The following is a 22,268-nucleotide window of genomic DNA, read 5'->3' as shown; positions in this document are numbered from 1 at the left end:
TGCTGGGGTTACGGCGGCGAGGAGCGGCGCTTAACGCCTTGTGTTGGTTTCATTTAAGGCGAGCCCTCGTGAAGTGCCTTCAGAAGCGCCCCTGCCCGGCAAATCGTCGCCTCTGGGAGCGATCGGGGCTGGCGAGCGGGTTTGTGGAGCAAGCCCGCTTTGTTTTGTGTCGCTGCCACCAGGTGGCGACCACGGATTGCAGCCCTGTGCCTCTGGAGCGGCACGCGGCCCTGCTGGGCTCCGTGGTGCTGGGTGAGGAACAGCTCGGTCCAAAGAGGAGCTCCGGCTTCGGCACACCGACGGGCTGAAGTGCTCTTCTGCACTGAGCTGCTGGAGGTGAGCTGTGCAGAACAGCGCTGTGCCTGCGGAAGGCAGTTAAGCAGCGAGACTAGAGAAGGAAAGGAGAAACACATTGAATTTATCACCTCCCAGGAGCAGCTTCCATACTGCGGGGAAGAATGCACTTGTATGGAGGAAGCAAGAACTGGGCTTTGCCAGCAGCTTTCCTCCTCGCTATGGTTTACGGCTGCTGTCTAGACTGGGCCACTGAGCTTCTGTTCAGCAGATGCTAGGCTGTGCCAAAACAGCCTCTGCCTCAACTTGCAAGCTATGCTGACAGTGTTAAATGGGATGTTCTTCCCCGTCAGCCTTCTTTACGGTGAAATTTTTGAACTGAAGCAGCAAGTGCCTTATGTGGATTTAGCAAAGCAAAGTAGCAGAAGAGAGTTCTCCAAACCTCAAGTGCTCCTTCAGTGCAAGGCATAGGGCTGATGAGCTCCACCCCACCTGCCAGGCACTGCTAGGCATGAGGTGGCTGCTGCGTGATGGCAGCTGTGAACTTCTCCAGGCCTTAAACCTTGCTCCTTATAGGAGATGCGAGGACAACTTTAAAGAGGAACCTGTACCTACCTACCAAGACAGAACGCACTGAGTGAGTGCTGTAGAAGCCCGCTTGCTCTTATGGTTCCCCTTCTAGAGCCCCCAGCTGTATGGAAGCTGCAGCGGGCTGCTTGAGCTCCAGCACTCTTGTTCCTGCAGACTCTCTCACTACAAGTCTTGCAATACTGAGGCTCTCTTTTCCTGCTGATATCGTGGCTCTTAAGACTGTTTTGAGTGTTCAGCAAAGAAAAGGGCCTTTATCTCCCAGTGCTGCTGGTAAAGTGGAATAAGCAGGAATGGCTCTTGCAGCTGTAAAGCTCCAAGTGGAGCTGACTCCTGGGTTGGCTGAGCATTTTTTCTCTCCCAATGACTAATCCTCAAATTAAGCCAGGCTGCTTCCAAGCTGAGAGCACTGAGTACTTGTTCTTCCAAACCATGTTCCTGTGCAGCGGCAGAAAACAGCTGATGAAGCTGAATCCTAAACCCTCACAGACATTGGCGCTCTGCTTAGGCAGGAATGGATACTGCTGATGTATCTGCAGGGATGCTTTGCCTTCCCAGCTGGTCCCTTCTGACTGCGCTGGGAGTCCTGTGCTGATAGCAGAGACCCCAGAGCGTCCCTGCTTAACAAAGTGAATGATGGGAGCCAGTGATGGGGGATGAGCTGCACAGCAGCCAGCACCTGGGGACAGAGCTGGCACTCACTGAGCACTCGAAGAGACAGCCTTGTCTGGAGCCACGGCACAGCTATGGAAATTAGCGTGTCTACTCTTTGAAACAGAACAGAACAGGAACCAACAGCGTGACATCGTGCTTTCATTCCCTGCCTGCTTTTAAACTGGATATGGAGGAATCCATTTGGAGTTGTTCACTGCAGAAAATGAGGAGAAAAAGACGGCAATAGCCAGAATCAGGAAAGAAATGTGCGATAATTGCCTGCCACTGCCTGTGCAGATGGGCCAACCAGGGGCAGAGCATGCAGCTCTAATTCTGATAGAACCACACTGTACTCATGTTTGTGTTCACAAAGATCTTTGCAGTCCAGATGACAGCCCCACTCACTCTCCTGAGATGCTTCTGACCCCTTCTGAGTTCAGGGTTTCCTCTGTGAAATCTCCATGCTTTTCATGCTGTTAGACTAAAATATAACACCACATGAAACCGATTACTTGGAGATACATATTCTGAGAAATGAGCTCTCATGGTGCGTGTCTGGGACCCTTTGTGCAAGGAAAACCTAGCAGTCCATGCTTTGTTAAGGGAAGACTCCTCTTTTCTTGCATTTGTCCAGCAACGTTTTTAAACAGAATGATTCACAAAATGAATTGTTTGGGGGCACTGTTTCTCAGATGAGGATTCTGAGAAGACTTTTGTGTCTTGTGTAATAAGAAGCAGCAAAGCTTCTTACTCCTTTACGCATCTTTCTGATGTGGGGCTTGATGCCAGCATCAAAATTCTGTCCTTTGCTGGACCAAAAGAACCATTGGCAGCTCTGTGACGTTAATTTCTGCAAGGCTAAGTGATAATTCAGGCAGATTAGTGAATCGGTCTCATGCACTGCAGTGATCTGATCTCGTGGCTCCTTCTAGAAATGAAATTCTTCAATCCCAAACATATATTTTTCCTATCAAAACGCCAGACATATGTTAGTGCCAGCAAGAAACATGGCAGTGTGTTGGTTCTATCCTGGTCTGTGATTACCAGGACATGAGAAACCAGACCTTGGGTGTGGAGTTGCTTTGGGAATGCGCAGGAGAAACTTGCACAGATGCTGTGCAGGTCTGCGTGAAGCTGATCTCTCTCTCAAAACTCAAGGTAAGCATTTCCCACTTCTTTTAAATTAAGAAGCTCTGCCTGTTAAATGACTCACGCTGAACATCTACCCTGTGTTGTCACTTCTGGTACAGGGGCACCTCTGTCCCTTAAACCACAGATGTTCAACAGGAAGTATGCAGGGCTGCACAGAGCCTGTCTGTCAGCCTGTCTGTTTGTCTGCAGAGACCTGCAAGAGGAGATACGCTAGCTGCTGCAGCTGCAGTGGGAAGCCATGCAGCTGGCTGTGCTCCCTCCTGGGGCAGGCAAACACAGCTTGCTGCTCTCTGATACAATTCAGTGTGTGACCTGACTGTGGCTTCTTTCAAATTGCCTTCGCCATGAGGGATGATGTTAAGCAGCGCTGCCCCTCCTGTGGAACAAATAACCATTTGCTTGCAGCTTCTTGGGCATGGCTGATGGGTTGGTGGTGGGTCCTGGTGATCTTGGTGGTCTTTTCCAGTCTTAATGATTGTATGATTTGATTCTATGGTTCTATACTGAAGCATTTGTTGGGTCTGAAAATTGCTCTGCTTGCTTCAGCAGAAAGCAGTGACTTGAATGAGAAACCTCCCTCCCCCAGAACCGCAGTTTTACATATTTCTTCATTCCTTGGAAACGCTTCCCCTAATTCTAGTTTAACTGATTGACCTCTTGTGTACTGAAGACTTCAGGTTTGAGCTGGCTGGGGTTCTGGGACCATGTAAAAGGCCATTGGTGTCAGAAGCTGCTTATTCACTTCAGCAGTTGACTCAATTCAGTAGCTGCATCAAGCATGTTCTTTTTCTTTTGTTTTGCTTTGTCTCAGGTGCTTTATGAATTCTAACAGCCTTTTCACGTTTGCTCTTTTAATTTAGCGCATAAAGACATCATTTGTTTCTATTTATCTCTAATTGCATTTGGATCACTCTTCAGGAGGGCATGCACCAAGTGACATGAATAACCTGCTAAGCAGAACACAGAATGCTTAGCACCTGCAATACGTTCAGATTTCTCATTTGTTTCAGCTATAGAACTGCTTTAGTACATAATTTTCCTCCTTTTTAGCCAAGAGGGGAAATGTAGCACGGAGCTGTGCTTACTTGCAAGTAAACAGGTCTTAATTCCAACTGAGACTCACCCTACCAGAGAAACAAATGCAAAAACAGATTAAAATCGGTGACCTCAAACAAGATTTCCTGCTTGCTGATTCTGAAATATGATTAAAATTGACTCAAATGCTTTGTCTGAAGTGGGCCCACCCTGAGCATCGTTGGCTCTGAGCACCTGGCCAGCACTTTGCTGGCATTCCAACATGCAGTGCCAGCTGTTGATACCTGGCAGCACTCAGGCGGGTGGCCCAGGACCAGCAGCAGCTCTTGCAGTGAGCCTGGAAAAGTGAGGGCCGTGCTGTGGAGCCCATTGAAGGTAGTGCTGGGGCTCCTCAAAATTATGTTCAAATTTCCTTTCTTGCCTTTCAGAATCAGGTAAATGCTCCGGCCCAAAGCTTTCCAAGTCCAAGTAGGGAAAATTCTGGAGTTCAAAGCCAACAGAGGTAACTAACCTTGCTTTGGGCACTCACCCTTCTGGCAGAAGGAGAGGCAGCTTTGTCCTGCCTGTTCTCCAAAACCGATCAGGATAGCTCAGTGTCAGGTAACAAGAAGTTGCAGTCTCTTTGTTTTTGTTCAGTGAGACTCTCCCATCACAACTCGTGAAGGCTGTAATTGTGGGAGCACCGGGAAAGCTGCACTTGGTGAGCTGTCTCTGCTCTTGCACAAGGCTCTGGTGATTACCTGCTGGCAGCATCCATCTGCCTTGTGCAATGCACCACGCCGTTCCAAATCACTGCAGCTGCACTTCTGTATGCAGAGGTGACAGTAGGCTGTGGCTTCATGGACGCTTGTCTGATGGCAAAGCTGACAGGGTTTCCTTCTGCTGCCCTGCCCAGCTCTAGAGGCTGAGCCTTTCCAAAAGTCACCAAGGGCTTAACATAAAAGCAGAGCTGTGTCCTGAATGTGCAGAAATACTTCGAGGCATGTTTAGGACATGCAAACATGTGCAAGGCAGACTCCTTCCTTGTTATCAGCTCCAGCAATCCGTCTGCCTGTGTAGGACACTGCTGTGCCCCAGCACGTGTCTCTAGGCTGCACATCAATGCATCAGAGCTCATAAATGCTGCCAAGCCAGTACAGCACACATTTGGGCTCATGAGATGTCAGGGTCAGTGCAGGCAGAGGCATCTGCCTGCCTTCACCTGTCTGCACCTGTGAGAGCATCCCTGCATGGAGGTGTGGGACCTGGTTCCCATCCTGGGGATTGATCGGTTGCTGCAGTGAAACCAAGGCTCATCCTCTGCCCTTGTGCCTTAGGGACTGAAAGGGGAGAATCCTCTTTGCTCTCTTGGGGATGTTGACCTCATGCTGTGCTTTTGCTTTTTCTATTTTAGTGGTACAATATGTAAATATGTTGTTTGTGCTAAGAAATGAAGTTTTGTCTATCAAATCACAGTTTGGAGCTGCTCTTTTACTGTGGCTTGATACCTGAGTGGCAATGATTGTGCTCTTCATGGGAAATCAAATTTGGGAATAAGGGTGGAGATGATGAGGATTCAGCTCATAGCACTGCTTAGTAATAGGAAGTTCATTCCAGTTTCCCTTCCATGGGGTTGTACCCCAGTCCTGGAGTACAGCATGTCTTTGTATATATGTATCTGTGTATGTGCGTATATGGGCATGTTTCTAACAGGAGACTTGTGCCTACAAACACCAGCAGTGAGCATGACAGCTAAGAGAAGAAAACATTGGTGTTAGTGATAATCTGTCGGATCCCTAAGTAATGGATTGCTTACTAATCCTGATGAGTGTAAACCACCAGACCTGTGTACTTGAGAAGGTGAACCATCTGGAGGCTGTGGAAGGTAACATTGCCTGCAACACAGCCCCTTTGTTCTGCTACAGAACACAGCACTGCAAGATGCTGCTCAGGAGAGGTGCTCGGGGCAATCTCCTACACAGAATACTGCAAATAACTGCCTGGGTTCCATGAGGCTCTGAACTGAGCCCTTCAGAATTAAGGGGAAAGTTCAAAAACCCTCTGTGTTCTGCTTGGGTCCCATTATGCTGCTACTTCCATGTATTGTTTTTCTGTTAGAGCTGGCAAGATGTTTCTGTAGGAAAAGTGCTGTTTCTTCTCATCTTGCTGATCCTCCTGTTAGTGCCCCAATGGCTTTGAACCTGTAGTGTGACCCCATGGGCACTCACAGCAGTGAAGGATCCCTTCCCAACACAACCCAAGAGCTGCTGCCTAAATGGACCAGGAAAGGCAGTGGGGAAAGACAGAATGGCTGAGGTGATGCAAGAGGGTCAGGGTGGCATGGTGGAAGGCTGAGGACCATTATGGTGCTGGTGCTCTGCCACAGCAGCCCTGTTTATAAGGTGTAGTCCTGTTTTGTTGGGTTTTTTTGGCTCTTATTTTAGGAAGTGAGTGCTCCAAGCTTTTCTGATCATCCCCATCTGAGATAGATAGGCAGGAGTTGTAATTTAGAGCCTGCTGGAGCCAAAACACTGCCATGCCACGGATACCTACAATGGGAACAATGTTTTGGGGTGAGACAAGTGTTTCAGTGCCATTTTCTGGTAGCCCTTTGCCACGAGGGATCCCCAGTATAGGTTTAGCCTCTAAATGTTGTAGCCTGAATGTGTTATGGACAAAGGAGCTCAGCAGACACCAGCAGCTCCCTGGGCTGCAGCATTGCTCCTGCATGGCCGGCTCAGTGCTGTGTGCTGAGCTTTCATGTACTACCATCTAAAGAGGCATCTTTTGGTGTGACAGCGGGCAGGGAACATGTGGGGTGGGATTGGCACCCAGGAGAGCAGGGAGGATCTGTGGCACCTGCACGCCTGCTAGAATTCTGACAAACATGATCACTAGTTAAGCAATACTGATATTTAAGCCCTCATCTTTGTTTCAGGGCTCTACTGAATAGGAGCAGTTTAAACAGAACTTCTGTTTCAAGCTGTCAGCTGCTGTAGCTTAGGCAACATTTCTAATGATTGTTTGGCCATGAGAGTTGCAAAGGCAGAAATATGGTTGTTCAGGAGGCCACAGAGTGCATTCTGCAGGGAAGGAATGGGTCAGGGATGGGCAGCTCCTGTTGGAAAGGATGCAGCTTACTCAGATTCTTCTTTCTTGGGCTGGTAGAATTTCTTTTCTGCAGGAAACATTTCTGCTCAGACAGAGCAGCGAGGCACTGCACAGCTGCACAGGGAGGTGGGGGTCACCATCCGTGGTGGTGTACAGAGCCGTGGAGATGTGGCACTGAGGGACGTGGGCAATAGGCATGGTGACATGAGGTGCAGTCGGACTCGGGGATCTCAGGGGTCTTCTCCAACCTTAGTGATTCTGTGATTCTCTAATAGGAATCCATAGCTGAGGGCGGGGGGATGGCTGCAGCACGGCCTTCCCCTCCCATTCCAGCACTCCCTGCTCACTCCAGCAGTGTAGTCCCCACACGGCTCTGCAGCGAACCTCCTTAAGAGCACAGAAAGGGGAGGAGGAAGCGCAGCTCTCCGGCTCCCGCAACCCCACCTCCCGGTTATTTCATCTTCCTTACAAGGCTAAAGCTAGAAGCTTTCCTCTGCCTCTGGGTCTCTTAAAAGCAGCGCGGCGAGCCCAGGGCTGTCAGTGGGATGTGGGGATGGGGGCACGGTGGGGAGCCCTACCCCCACTGACCCGGCTCTGCAGGAGGAGCACCGAACCAACCCATCAGGAGACACCGAGGGGGACCAGAGCGCAACATGAGGGGTAAATATATTTTTCATTGGGAAGAGCAAAAGTAACTGGCTTTGTTTAGTCTGAAATTCGTTACTGTAAGCAGCTGTCCAACAATGAGGACTCAGAAATGCATTGGCTGACACCTGGGCAGAGCCTTAGGTCTGAGTTTGCTTCCCAGAGCAGCACTGGGTTAGAAAGACCAACATGAATTCACATGGCTGTAGAAATTCTGTGTTTTCTCTATAGCCATTCACACCTGGGAACATTTTTTTAGAATCTGATTTCCTTTTTTGCTGTTACTGAAGCATTTTGAGTAGCAGTACATATGTTGCTATAAAAACAGAAAAAGCTGCAGAACCAAAACCCCTCTGAGAATGTGATAAGGACCAGGTCTTCCACCACAGCCAAGGGCCTCTGGGACATCTCAAATGTTCCTGCCCCTCTGTTCCTGTGCTGTCTGTTAGTGCCATTCCTCCAGACAGATCCATGCCCCACTGCGCTGGAATGTCTGCCTCTGGCTGAGGTTGCTGCAGCTGGTATTTGGGATTCAGGTTTTTTTCCAGTTTAATTGAAACAAGATGAAGTTGTCTGCTGAATTGTTTCCGTGTCTGACCATCCAGTCTGTCTGCAGTGCGATACTGGAACTGCTGAATGCAAATAGATAAAGGGAAAACATCTCTGTGACTGGGAACTGCTGTGGGCCAGACTGCTGGTGGGATCAGAGCAGCCAGGGCAGAGGATGCAGCCACTCTCGCAAATATGATACTACCAACATCAGTGTAACTGTAAGGCGTGATACCTGAATCGGAGTTCTGGAGAAACTTAAAGATGCTCTTATTCAACAGGTAAAATGAAAAACTGTCCTTGGGAGAGCAGCTCCTGAGAGCTGTGACGGAGCCCCGCGGATCGCTGCCTCCCTAAGGCTCAGCCCAGCCTGGAGCTGGGTGGCTTTGCTGCGAGGATGGAAGTGCTGCGCCGCTCCTCCGTCTTTGCTGCAGAGGTGATGGAGGTGTTTGACAGGTCTCCCACTGACAAGGAGCTTGTGTCCCAAGCCAAGGCCCTCTGCAGGGACTACATCAACTCGAGGCTGATCCGTGCAGGTGTCAGCTGGAGCAAACCTGAGCACAATACCCCGGTGCCTGGCGGCAAGCTGGCTGAGGTGTCTGCCATCCTGCTGCGCCTGGGTGAGTCCCTGCATGTGGTCTGGGCTTGGGAATCTTCCTTGGCTTGCACATCTTTCATCTTTTAGGTCATTGCTCAGCACTGTGGTTCCGAGACCCAACAGCAAATGATGTTTAAACTGTGTAAAACTGCATCTGCGTGAGAGTTTTGTTTCTCTCTGTAGTTTTTCTCAGCTTGGCATTTTGAACGGGGCTTGTGGTGGTTCTCCAGGCACAGGTGGGATCCTGGCAGCTCCATGCCTGGGCTTCATCAGCAGCTCACAGAGGTGGTTGCTCACCCAGCTGCAGGGATGTTTAAGGGTAATTGATTAGATGTGTGTACCAGAGATTTTATAACACTGCTTTTCAGTGGCAGTGTGTTAGTGTACTCTCTTCGCCTTTCCCTACCCCAATCATTTAGCAAGTTCTTTTCCTGTTTTTGGTCACTGGGGCAGCTGTAGAATCTTCCATGCTTGGGGCAGTGTACCAATCATTGATACAGGGACCTCTGCACCAAACTAAGCCTTGTGATGCAGGACGATAAGGATGGCTATCTGTGCCCAGCAGCACAGAGCAGTAGAGACTTCTTCAGTCATGGCAGTTGTGGACACCCAGCAGCTGCCCTGGCAGAGCACTCAGCTGTGCACTTGACATGGCTGTGGGAGCAGCTCTGGAGCAGTGCTTGCAGCCCGTGCACCCTCTGGCTGCTGCCCATTGCCTACCTTTGGCTTTAGGCTTTGACCTGCATGCTCAAGTGAAGCACTCTTCTCTAGATCCCAGCGCTCTGGTTCTAGGAGGTTGCTTCCAACATCCCTCTTTGCCTGCAGGTTGGAATATCAGTTCACATTTGGCTTGGAAACTACCATTGGCATTTGCATCTGATTTAATTACACCAAAGTTCAAGTAAGTCTGGTGAAGCAACCTTTAACTGAGCCCAACCAAATCAGTGGCAGACTGGTTCCCCCACTTTCCTCTTTCTAGTTCTTTTGGATGTTATCCCAAATTTGTTTTTAAGGCATACATGGTTTTCATTTGGCTGGCTTTTATTAAATTACTCTTCTTTTACATGTTTTCTCTCGTATGCTGAATCTTCTGTTGTTTTTGTCCATCTGTCAGCCTGGCTGCCTCTTTGTCTCCCCAGTTTTTCTTGGGCTGGGGTTGAGCCAGATCTTCTGTGGGAGGCCAGGAGGACACTGAAGGGCGAGCAGGTGGCAGCCTGTGTCTGGAGGCGTCTCCTGGGTGACTCTGCTACCACTGATTCTCCTCCAGATGGAGAGGCTTGGCTGACAAAATCTGCTTGGAGAGAGCCATGGCTTGCTTGGTTCCCATGCAGCAAGAAGGGGGAGCTGTCCTTCTTGGTAGGATAGTCAGAGGTGGTAAAACCCAATGATATGGCTAAGAGATCTCAGACCAACCTACCATGTGTGACGTAGGTCTGGTGTACCTGAACCAGAGGTTGCAGCACCAGGAGCAGGCTGCAGGCACTGAGCCCAGCCCAAATTATGTCCCAGCCACCCCTCTGGGCTGGGGACAAGGCTGTGTGCTCCTTGCAGAGCCAGAGCAGCTGCTGAGGATATAAGGAATGGTGCCTCTTATCAGCCCTGGCCATGCAGGCTCAGGGTTTCCTCTTTCCTCAGCCCATGTGGAACAATGCACCAGGCACAAGGGGCCAGAAGAATTTGTTTGTGGCCTCCTGTGAAGCTGGGCTCCGCTTGTCTTATACTGAGTGCTGGGGAATAGTTTTATGAATTCAAGTTGAGCAGCTGCTGCTTAACAAACCCCTGATGGGATGATGCCTTTGTTCCCATTTAATGCCATCCTCTGGGTGCTTGGTTGCCTTCTGGCTGGGACAAGCCACCTTCGTCCTGCAGTGACATTGACTCGATGGTTCTTACGTATCCCACCCAAGTCAGAGTGCTCAAGTGACCCTATGGATGTCTAGGGGCCGTGACAGCTCTCCTCTTCCCCTGCGTCCTCCTATGCAGAAGGATGAGCATTCATCTAGATGGCCAAGTGAGAATCTCCATGCACACAAGGCTTTGGTCCCATGCCATGCTCACATTGTGTAACACTCCTACAGCATCTTCTTAAATATCCATGAGAGGTAAAACAATTAGAGATAGCAGTTAACGATTGTACTGGTCAGGATGGTTTGTTAGACTGCAGAGGAAAGCTGTGCTGCTCATGTTCCAGCACAAGCCTGCTAGGAGGATGTTCTCTGTTTGTCCTTGCTCTTTTTGTCTTGATCTTCGAGCTAATGTGACACCACTAACTGGGTCCCAGCTGGGGAAAAAACAAGCTGGGTAGAAAGCACATCCTGTGTATGCCAGGAACTTTGCTGGGGAAGCCAGGCAGGCAAATGGATTGCTGGGAGTTGGGCAGGAGCTCTGCTCTGTCACTCTGTGCACAAAGAGCTGAGCCGGGAGTCTCTGCTCAATGCTGTGTGGCTCCGGGTGGATTCCTGGCTTCTGTCAGCCTCCAGCATGCCTGAGTCACTCTCATCTCATGACTTTTTTTGTACAGGTTGAGAAAGGTTGTACCTTCCAACAGCTCACACAGGTGTATGTGCCTCTTTTTTGCTGCCGGCCTTGTTCCTTTCAGACTGTGGGGAAAGGAGGGCGCAGGCAATACTGGCACAAAGGACCGAGGTGCCGGGGCTGCTTCTAAGTGACCCTGAGAGCTGTGCTGCCTGTTTTACACCAGATGGAAGGACGGCCTCAGCCGTGATTCCAGCATGCTGACCCCGAGTGCTTGCTTGCAGGGGACGAGCTGGAATACATTCGCCCCAACGTCTATCGCAACATCGCCCGCCAGCTGAACATCTCGCTGCACTCGGAGACGGTGGTGACGGATGCTTTCCTGGCCGTGGCTGCACAGATCTTCACTGCAGGTACCGCACCCAGACAGGCAGACAGGGCTGGGGCAGGCAGGAACAGGATGGGGCCGCTGTTATGGGATGGCTGCGAGGTGGGGCCAGGTTTAGGAAAGAGCCGTGGGCAGTTTGGCAGCACGCCCTTCTGTAATGATTTAATGAGCTCCTCCATGCTCTGGCGGGGCAGTGCCCCGTTCTGTGCATCCTCCTGGCATTTCTCGCTCGTTCTAGAAGCCGTCTCCTGCCCTGCCTCTGTAGGAGGTGGTGTTACCGCATCGCACAGGGAGGTCGCTCATTCCAAGCTCCTTTGCTCACCGCTGGCAACCGGAGCAGGTTCATTACACGGGAGCCTCCCTTGTTCCAGCTCATGCTGCTGGTGCTGGGAGCCAGAGCTAACTCATCACAAGGGAGTTCCCTCTTCCTGGCTTCCTTTCCCCCAGCGACAGCCAGGGCTGCAGTGGAGCCTGCTGCTTCCAGCTGCTGCCTTGTGTTTGGAGGCAGGACCGCTCTCCTCTGAGCCACACAAACATGGCAGGCATGTCTGAGTGTTGCTGTGTCAAAGGACAGTCTTGTCATTTCAGTGCTGAGCTTTATTTGCCTTGAAAAGCAGAGGTCAGGTTTGCAGGCATGGGTGTTTGCAGCGCAGACAAGTAGGTTATCTTAGCTGAACACAGCTGACTGCATCCAAACCAGCCCACATCACAAGTGACATGGGGAATTCAACAGAAGGCTGGATGGCTCCAGGCAGAGCAGTGTGCCATGTGTTGGGAGAAAGCCCTGCTGGCTGCTGGGAGCCTCACCTTTTGACCATTGATAGTGTGTGCTTGTTGAGAAATGCACTCATTGTTCCTCAATTCCAAGCTCAGGAGTCGCATGAGAAGCTTGAATGGTCTTAAATGTTGTGGTCTTGTTGAAAGTAAAGCTGGAAATTGTATCTATTGGCCCCAAACTCAGGGGTTTTGAGGTGGTAAGGCCGCAGACTCAGTCCTTTGAGGGTGGCAGTTGGGAAGCTTTGGGGATGTAGTAGGAGCTCAGGCTAAAGCTCTGCTGAGGGTGCTGGGGATTCAGTGCAGCATTAGCCTCCAGCAGATGGTTGTGCATGGGCGTGGGTTCCCAGCTTACCCTGCTCTGCATGCTCTGCTTTCTCTTCTTTCCATCTCTGCTTCATACCAACCAGCAGGACAGCCTGTGGATGTGAGGTTGAGGCAGTGCTTCAGTGGCTTTTGTCAATTCATTACTGTAGCTTCTCTTGCTAGAAGGCTGCTGAGTAGTAGGAGGGGGAAAAGTTCACTGATTTTAACATTCATGAGTCCTAGCAGCAGTCTCAAGACTCGGCATTTAATGTTAAATCCAGCAGATCAGTGCTAGCAGTGACAGCCAGACACTTCTCTCTTTTTTTTTTTTGTTTTTTTCATAGTTCAGAGGAAAGAGGCTCTTAATGGGTGAAGGAAATGAAAGAGCTCAAATGCAGCCTGAATTTTCAAGCCAGTTACCAATGGCTAAAGCATCTGACCCTGATTTTCACTGTCCAGTTTATTAAGAAAACAGCTCCAGTCTGACACTGCAGTGCCAAAACAGTCTGAGGAGCCCATCAGTCACTTACAGTGCCTGTCCAGCAATGGAATGTGAGAGTTTTACCCTGTCTTGTTGAAGAGGACAGTTGCACCCCCCTGCTTAGCACTGCTGTGTAGATGTAGCACCGAGGGACATGGTCAGTGGGCACAGTGGGAATGGGTTGGTGGTTGGACCAGATGACCTTAGAGGTTTTTTCCAACTTCAGTGATTCTATGGTTCTATGATGTTACTGGTTTTATAGTTTTGGGTGCTGGTAAGCTCCTAATTAACAGTGCTTGGGCTGCAGTGAGCCCTGTGCAAAAAGGACCAGGGATGCATGAGGTTGCCAAGAGAACATACCTCCCTGCAGCTGGAATGTTGCTAGCAATGCACCTCGCTGCTGCCTCACCCTGCAGGCTTTATGAGCTCCCTGCATTGTGCACATCCCTCTTGGCACCTTTTTCTCCACCAGAGGAGAGCATACTGAGCCTGGCTCATCCTTCAAGCTGCTGAAACGTAGCACAGGATTATGTTTCTCTGAGGTCTGACTGGCAGGTCAGATGGATGCAAGTGGGATGAGGGCAGTTTGTCTGAGTGCTTGGGCAGCACAGTGCTGGGGGCTGCGTGGCCACACGCTCCCCTGGGCTTGCTGACATGCTGTGGGAATGCATTCAAGAGCAGCTCTTTCCTGCTAATTCATTTTCCCTTGGGCTCGCAGTGTTTACATACCTCCAGCTCCAAGGCTGGCCTTGAGACTGCAGCTTGTATTTCTTACTTTTAAAAACACTTTCTAAGTGGCTTGTCTCATTTTTTTCTGTCCCACCTCTGTGGGCAGAAACTTTAGGGAATTTTCTGCTTTAATCACTCTTCAATCATTCAGCTGGTGCAGATGCATCCAGCTGCTGCCACCCTGCCTCCAGCAGCAGTGATGGAAGCTTTGGCATGGAGGAATTGTGAGGAAAGGGATTTCTTACTCCCTTACCCCTGCAGCTCAGGTTTGCCAGGAAGCAGCCTCAGGGATTGATTTGACCCTTATAGAGTGCTCTGTAAAGAAGAGGAGATGGGAAGTGACCACTGAGCCCTCCACATCCATCACTTCGACACACATTGCTGCCAGTTTGTGTCATCCATGTGAAGGGGAGGGCTCTGTCCCTGTGCTGGGGAGGGCTTTACCCCCCTGAAATATCTAGAATTCAATAGCCTGCAAGAAGGACCATCGATCAGTGGGGAAGGCAAGAACTGAAGGATCTTTCCCTCCATCCTTCCTTGGAGCTGGACCAACATGTCCATATGGCAAACTGCTTTGCTGTGTGTTAGAACCATAGAATCATAGAATCACAGAGGTTGGAAAAGATCCCTAAGATCCCCAGGTCCAGCCCCAGCCCATCCCACCATGCCCGCTGCCCACATCCCCATGGTTCTGGAACACCTCCAGAAAAATAACAGCCAGTTATCAATAACTTCCTAAGATCCTGGGGACAGTGCCTATGGAGAACAGAGCATACAGGACACTAGTGTGGGTTATTATTGCTGCTACAGTGCCTAGCAAAATGGTCTTTTGTAGATATTGATGTCACATTAGTCATGAGTGGAAGAACTGCTTTTTTGGAACAGCAAATGGAGATTTGTCAGCGTAACAAACCATTCCTGTGGCTGATATTTGAATAGTTTCTCTGTAAAGCAAACTTCCCAGCATAGCCAAAGGAAATCCACATACCCCTGTGCTGTGTGCATGCAGAGGGCTGCGTTCCCAGGTTGCTGCTCCTGTTAAAAGCCTCATCAGAGATTGCTAGCTGTGATGCCTGAGTGTGGAGGATTTACACCCTGTGGTGTTGGCTCATATAGGGATACCCTGGAGCTGGCTGGTGCCCAGAGCACAGCCTGGGCATGGATTGCCAGCGCTGCAGGGAGATGGCTGCTGCTGGGACAGCATCCATGGGGCTCTTGCTGCGGGCAGGCCAGCCTTGCAGGAAGCTCTGCTTGGGGAGGTTAGATAGCTGGCTGGCATGGCTGGCTGCACTGCCCTTGGTGGGACAGGTATGAGCTGTGAAATGCTCATGGGGTTACCTGGTTGGAGATTGACTCCAGGAAGACTCCAACTGTCTTGAGCCTGTAGCTCTATCTCCCTCATTTGGTCTTTGTTGTGGCAGAATGGACTGTGCAGATGCTTATTGCTTATGTGCTCTGTCTGTCACTTTGGAACAGACTCCTCTAATCTAGAAAAAAAAAACAAAAAGCACTGTTTTTATGTCTTTGAGTCATGTCTTTGGGCTGCTTCCTCCAAAGCTGCACGCATGGCGCTAAGCAGTGGTCAAAGCATGCCCAGTTTTAATCACTCACAGGAAAGCATGCAGGACCACAGCTGCAGCCAGACTCAAACCCTCATGCTTACAGAGTGGGCACCTGTGATGGAGGAGGGATCCATGTAAGTGTGAGCACCCTGTCTTCTTTTCCCAGGCATAACATGGGGCAAGGTGGTGTCTCTCTACGCCGTGGCAGCGGGGCTGGCAGTGGACTGTGTGCGTCATGCACAGCCAGCCATGGTCCACACCATCGTGGACTGCCTGGGAGAGTTTGTCCGCAAGACCTTGGTGACGTGGCTGAAGAGGCGAGGAGGCTGGGTAAGAGATGCTGGCTGGTCTGGCTTGCTTCCTAGGACTAGGAAACAGCCCAGTTAATGCATTTTGTTGTAGAATAACATTGAGTGAGATTGTTCCTGTGCTAGGCTCTCATAGCTCTGTTACTATCTCCTCGCCCTGTCCTCAACAGTTTCAGCTGTTCTGGTCTTCAGCTTCCTGTGCACTAATTCAATCCTCACCCACTGATGCCTCTTCTGTTTCTGTCCTGAATTTCTCTGGAGCAGGCACACAGTTGTAGTAGCAGACTGTAAACAGGAGCCATCACCCAGTGTTTGATTTCTGTGGTTCTCTCTATAGCCCATGGGAAATACAGTGCTCCTATGGAGAACAGTTTGGAGTAAGAGCTTTGTTTAGGTGCTGTGAAATAGCTAGACACCTCACCAGTGACCTCCCCAGGAGCTCGAGCTGATGGCTGAGCTGTGGCAGAGTCAGAAGCAGGGTGATGTGCATGATGGGGGGCAGCTGGAAAGGTAGCAGTGTCCTGATTTTTGGATCCCTTGCCACCTAAGAGTCATTGCCACCTTTGGTCATCCCTGCTCTCTCTAAAGCTGCCACCTTGGGGCCAGTGGGCTGATTGGCTGGGCTGGAGAGTAACCATTGTATTGAATGCCCCAACTTTTTTGTGTGTTTCATTTTGTGTCTGCACAAATAATTGTGCTGAGGTACTGGAGAGGATGCCCTGGGAAAGAACTCACCAAGCTGCACTGTTCCTGTCCCCACCTCAGCCCATCAGTGAGGTTTATTCTGAGCACCTGTGGGGCTGGTTGAAATGTTTTCTCTGAAAGTTTTTCCTTTGGGGGGAAAAACACAAAAGTTTCCTTAAAATTGGAATGTTGCACAGGAATGTGCCCCCTTCTAGTTTCCCAACTAAGTTGCTTCCTTGTTCTGGTAAACCATGTATGTTCAGATAAGTTAACATCTTGTTTTAATTTTTGTGGTGTGTTGTTAGACTTCAAAACAAAGAGTTTGATAGTTCCAAATGGATATTTTTGGAAAGTCTGCTGCATAGCAAGCAAGCCACAGAGCCCATCCCCTGCCCAGAATGGGCTCTCAGCAGCTGAGGAGAGGAGCCCTGTCCTTGTCTGCTCCTGGTGCAGCCGTTTCTACTCGAGTGCCATTCCATTTGCCCTGGTGCTGCTGAAGCCATGCTGCTTGCTCTCAGGATCCGGCCCTAGGAAAGGGAAGCCCCTGATCAGACAAGAAAGCTGTGAAAGCTGCTGCTTGGTGCTGATTGCCTCCTGTTGTAAGCACGCTTATCAGCAGCTCTGGGCTGCACAGAGGAGATAGCTTCCCTCCAGAAACAAGTGGCTCCTTCAGCTGAGGGGAAGTCTCCTCATCCCTGTGCCTTTGTGCTGTGTTTTCCTGAATGTTGTTCCTCTCAGCTAGGCACTGCAGCGTGACATTTCTCAGCCCTGTTCCCAGAAGGGCCACGCTCTGTGCTGGAGTCCCTTTCATCTGGTGCCTGACCTCACTGCCGTTGGTTTGTCTTGGCCTGGTGTCCGCCTTTCCTCTGTGCACATGGCCCCACCACACACCTGCTTGGGCTGCCAAGAGGAACCTCTGTGCTCCAGGCTGTGCCAGGAGAGCCTCTGCTCAGCAGTAGGGGCCCATATGGTCTATTATGGCCCCCCAGTCCCATATTTTATAGGGTGGAGAAAGCCTCTAACTGCCATGGTCCAACACCTCACAAGCCCAACAGCTCTTAGGAGGAAGAAAAAACATTTAACTCTTGGGGATACCATCTCTGCCCAAGGAGCGTTCGCAGCCTCAGCAGTGGCTTTGCAGGGGAGTAGAAAGGTTTTTTAGCAGCTGCTATGGATGTTTGCTCCACAGAAGAGCTTGAGACCCGAACTTGTTCAATGAATAAATAACAGGCAGAGATCAAACTGTCACTGTGGCAGCTTATCAGTGCCTCACAAAGGCCTTTTTAATTAAGCGGCTTTGAAATGTTCAGTTTCAGTGCCTTATCTGGTACGCTTTGTTTGGATTACAATAACCAAGGCAATTGTTCAACAGCTGAGCAGTTGTGTTTATCTAAGCGAGCGCAGTACCAGTCTCAAGGTGCTGCTGAGCACGGCTCCTCTCAGCTGGCCACATTAGAGTGCTCATTACATCAGCACAGAGCAGGTGATGCTCATCTCAGATCAGCCATCTCTGTAGCTGCCACTCACCGGGTGCATTCACCCAGCACTGATTACCGTGAAGCTCTGGCTCACAGGGAGCCGTGGGCTCTGCTGGCACTGAGTGTCAAGACTTTTACAGCTGCAGCATTCCTCTACCTTGCTGTTCACCCCAGGAATTCCCCATGCACTGATCCAGCTTCCTGCTGCTTTCCACTCCTCCCTACTCAAGCCATCTCTGCTCGCCGGGTGTGTATGAGCTCAGAGACCCCAAAGCAGCATGGTAATGCAACATGCCAGCCTTCAGGCTTCCTGGGGCTGCTATTATCAGACCTTCCACACGTAGATGATCTTGGCATCAGTTAACAAAGCTGTGTTCGCTTTGTCCCTGTGCCCACCCTCTTGTTTTCTTCTAACTATTGCCAAGATTGCTCAAGTGTGTCTCACTGGCATCTTGAATGCAGGTGGGAACACTGGAAAAGATCATTGGGATGTTCAGTGATCCTTATTCCTCTCTTCAAGGAGGGCTGCACTCTTCTCAGTCATAGGATCACAGAATGATTTGAGTTGGAAGGGACTTTGGGGAACAGTGCCAGGGTCTCACCATCCCCTGAGTAAATAATTTTTTCCTAACATCTGACCTAAGTCTCCCCTCTCTTAGTTTAAAACCATTCCCCCTTGTCTTATTGAAATCAGATTGTGCAAAAAGCTCACTCCTGCTTTTATGCTTCCTTCAACCACTGAAAGGCCACATTGAGGTCTCCCCATAGCCTTCTCTTCTCCAAGCTTAACAAGCCCAGCTCCTTCAGCCTGTCTTCATAGGAAAGGTGTTCCAGCCCTCTGATCATTTTCATGGCCCTCCTCTGGACCTCCTTTAACATCCGTTAAACATCCAAACTCTGCATCCCTCTTCTTCTGGGGCCTTAGGTCTGGACATAGTACTCCAGTCAGAGAAGGGCTGCTCGCCAAGGTGTAAAGAGAAAGCTGTGAGGCCAATGGATATTAGCTCTCCTTGTCTCTCAGTTTTGGTTCGCTTTTGCCACCCTACATTCCCTGGTATTTCTGAAAACCTCATCAAACTGATACGGTAACAGTGCACCCTGTGTCACAGAGCTGCAGCCCATAGTTCCTTGTGCTTGCCTGATGTTTAACCACAACACAAATTTTGCAGGCAAAATTGCAGGTAAGCGAATGAAAATTTGCTTACCCCTCCCAGAAGATGTAATTTTCTATCCGCTTCTGTCCTGTTCGCTTTACCCTCCAGATATTTTCTGCTCTCTCCTCCCCGTCCCAGCCGAGATCACATCTCCATGAATTCACTGCATTGTTATTTCTGCTCATCGCTGGCTGCCATTCCTGTCAATACCTGACAGTGGCTGCCCAGCAATCCATACCTCTTGGCCCATGTGCCGGGCAGCACCGCAGCCAGCAGACACATTCCCACAAACAAAGCTTGCATTGCTCGCGATTTAAATCATGGATTTACTTCCTTGAACGAGTTCCAAATAAAACATTAAGGCAAGAGAAAAAGTGCAAGCAACTTGAGCTGATATTAAACAGGACAACCTCAGGGAAGCATCGTGCTTTGCAGAAAGGGATGGGAAGGCTGTTGTTGCCAAGGCTTCTCCTGGGAAAGGGAGGAAAGTTTCTTTTATTTTGCTGTTGAAAATGGAAATGCTTGCTGATCTCTCTGTAGCATTCCTTTTCCCAGGCGTGGCTTGTTTTGAGGTACGCAGTGGCTGGGTGGGTCTGGGCATGGCCACTGACCTCTGCTCCCCCTCCTCAGGCAGACATCACCAAGTGCGTGGTGAGCACCGACCCCAGTCTCCGCTCCCACTGGCTCGTGGCCGCCATCTGCAGCTTTGGGCACTTCCTCAAGGCCGTCTTCTTCGTGTTGCTGCCCGAGAGATGAGTCCCACTGCCCCGTGCCCCATCTCCTCCCCCACTCCAGAAGCAGTGGCCGTGGGCTCTGAAGAGGAGGAAAAGAAGAACTGGTACAGATGCAACTTGTTCTCCACTCCCTTAGCTGGTGGCAGCTGATGGACTTCATTCTCCTTTGATGGCCACAGGAGCCTCTCCCACCGTTCATGTCTCAGGAACCCTGTTTCCCATGGGGACCAGAGGAGGAAGGAGCTACGATTTGAAATGAAATGGGAAGAAGAGAGGAGGAGCAGCCCTCCCCCACTGCATGCAATCCCCTTTCAGTCTTCAGACTCGCCTTGTGTCACTTCTTGTTGTTGTGTTTTGCTAAGACTCCATCTCCTCCTCGCTCTCTGGACTCGCTCCTCCTCGCTCTGTGTCACTGGGCTCTCCCCACAGCACAGCGTGACAGACAGTACTGTGCTGTGATGGGATTTGCATGGGATGAAACCAGATGTACCATCATCAGATGCTTCCCCCTCTGACCTTCCTTGGGAAATGCATTTTGTGGTGTGTGTGCAGGGCAGCTGCATGGGATACAGTTGGCAAGGGCGCTGCTCTGACCTCTTCCGGAGCCCGCATGCATCACATCAGACAAGGAACTGAGCAACAACTCAGGTTGGAATTTTGCAGTGAAGACAAAGCTCAGTTTGTAAGTGGGACAGGTGAGATGAGGGAAGCAGTAAGAGAGCTGCCTGGTGTCAGAACGGGGAAAGCTGTGTCAAAAGGAACTGCTTTATATTTCTCCCTTATTGTCTTCAGGAGTACAGCCTATAGTCCTCTTTGTATTGTACAATAAAAGCAAGTAGGTGTTGTTTATTGTAAAGGGTAATGTATTTGTTTCCAGAGTTAAAAATTCCAAAAAAGGCCAAAACAGTGCAGAGACCAACACTGGAGCCATGCTAAAAATACTCCAGCATTTCCCCTGGTAGAAGATGCTAATGTGTTAAAAGCACCACCCGTCTGCTTCTTGTCGGGGTTTGGCCCATGGTGTGGCCATGACACAAGTGTTTGTTGCAGGGACAGGTGAGCTGCTCTTGTACAACCAGAGTGGGTGTAGTGTGCGTGGGGAGCTGAGCCAACCACACTGAGAGCACAGAGAGCAGTAACTGCAGTGGAAGCAGACTGCTAGGAGGATGCAGCTTCTTTGTCTCAAAGAAGCTTACTAAAACCAGATTTGTCCTTCCTGGGAGAACCTCAGCTGTGTGTCACTTGGAGTCAGACAGCTCTGCAGCTGGTAAAGTGCAGCCCATCTTGTCATGCCTTGTGCTTTATGGGGTGTGGGTGAGCTCACGGAGCCAACATGGTCACACTGCAACTGCAAAGACCTTCCTCAGTTTGGATGCTACTTTGAAATGTAATGCTTTAGGCTATGACTGCTCTTAGAATAAACAAGGGATATCAGAGGGACCAACAAACAACATCAAGAGTTAAAGGCACCAATTAAGTCAGTTTGAGAAAAAGATAAGAATGATAAGCCGAAGAAAGCAGCATTGCTGGAAAGGAATGTGTGTGGGTGGGAAGGGGCTGCACATAAGGCAGACAGCAATTCCATCTGGAAGCTGCAGACTGCGAAGGGCTGAGGAAGATCCCTGCGAGCAGGTCTCAGTCCTTCACCTGCAGCAAAATGCAGCATTACTCACATCCTGGGTGCTGTGGAGGATGTGGATTCCCAGTGATATCCATGTGTGGTTTTTGAGAGCTGGATGCACAATGCATGGCTGGGCAAGCGGTGTGCAGAGATGCTGGAGCAGCCGATTCTCTGGCTTGTGCTCTCCCAGGCAGACTTCTGCAGCTTGCTTCTTCCTTTTCCCATTTGCTAATACGTGTGTGGACTGCATTCAGCATGCTGCTTGTACCATGCCTGTTAAACCAGGAAAATGCTTCCAGAGTCCCATGGGCTCTGCTTGTGGGACAACCATGCAGCCGGAGGAGCCCTGAGCTACTGGCTCCTAAACCACAATGGCTCTTAAACTATATTCCTAACTCAGCCCAAATTTTGGGGCTGTCAGAGTGTGTCTGCTTTCTCACTCCCTGTGCAACAACCACACTGACACCAGTCCTCCTACCAAAACAAATAGCAAGCAGTACTGTTTGTGCTGTCATGCATTTCTAAGCAGTGGTTTCAAGCCTGATTTAGCTGGGTATTTATACTGTGTTCAGCTCTACTTGTAATATTTAGGCATTTCAGAGTACTTCCAGAGGTCCTTGACAATCTCAACGAGTTTGTGGTTCTGTGGTTTCTTGTCCTTTTTAGTCCTACCTGATGGAGGCGTCGGGTTGGTTGTTTATCACCCCAGTAAACACCTTCCTTTTATGTGATGGGTAAAGATCTTGGAGTTGTGTTGAATTTATTTAGCAGCTGAGGAAAAGGACACCTTTTGTGGAAGCTGGAAGAGGAAGAACTAGGTAACATGGCTGCCCCTCACCAGCTGGCCTGCAATTCCTATGCTCACATAAAGTGCTATGAAGTGCTGCTGCCTTGCTGCCACACTGAAATGAGCTTAAGCTGTTCTGGGGGGCGTGGGAGATGCCCAGGCAATAGCAGGGGGAGGGAGAA

General features: G+C 50.1%; 1 protein-coding gene across 3 annotated transcripts; it reads left to right on the top strand.

Annotated features, from left to right (window-relative positions):
- Nucleotides 1–140: 140 nt before the first annotated feature.
- On the top strand, nucleotides 141–22,025 carry BOK (BCL2 family apoptosis regulator BOK). Of its 3 annotated transcripts, none has more exons than XM_048955247.1 (5): nucleotides 141–2,694; nucleotides 8,289–8,627; nucleotides 11,365–11,493; nucleotides 15,487–15,650; nucleotides 19,575–22,025. In XM_048955247.1, exons 2-5 carry the CDS (start codon nucleotides 8,405–8,407, stop codon nucleotides 19,698–19,700), a joined length of 642 nt encoding a protein of 213 aa, XP_048811204.1. In that variant the 5' UTR covers nucleotides 141–2,694; nucleotides 8,289–8,404; the 3' UTR covers nucleotides 19,701–22,025. The 3 variants fall into 3 exon arrangements, with proteins under 3 accessions (XP_048811204.1, XP_048811205.1, XP_048811203.1); XM_048955248.1 differs by lacking the exon at nucleotides 141–2,694 and adding an exon at nucleotides 7,176–7,473 and having other exon boundaries at nucleotides 19,579–19,706; XM_048955246.1 differs by lacking the exon at nucleotides 141–2,694 and adding an exon at nucleotides 7,179–7,473.
- Nucleotides 22,026–22,268: the final 243 nt, after the last annotated feature.

The sequence above is a fragment of the Lagopus muta genome, chromosome 9 (assembly GCF_023343835.1).
Source record: "Lagopus muta isolate bLagMut1 chromosome 9, bLagMut1 primary, whole genome shotgun sequence".
NCBI lineage: Eukaryota > Metazoa > Chordata > Aves > Galliformes > Phasianidae > Lagopus > Lagopus muta.
The sequence above is the reverse complement of the archived record's forward strand: the minus strand, read 5'-3'. Positions and strand labels throughout refer to the sequence as shown.

Bases quoted from the DNA above. Each gene is read 5' to 3' on its own strand.
- BOK (XM_048955247.1), top strand. From the start codon at position 8,405: ATGGAAGTGCTGCGCCGCTCCTCCGTCTTTGCTGCAGAGGTGATGGAG. The intron at 8,628-11,364 runs GTGAGTCCCTGC...GCTTGCTTGCAG, and splicing joins TGCCATCCTGCTGCGCCTGG to GGGACGAGCTGGAATACATT. The intron at 11,494-15,486 runs GTACCGCACCCA...TTCTTTTCCCAG, and splicing joins TGCACAGATCTTCACTGCAG to GCATAACATGGGGCAAGGTG.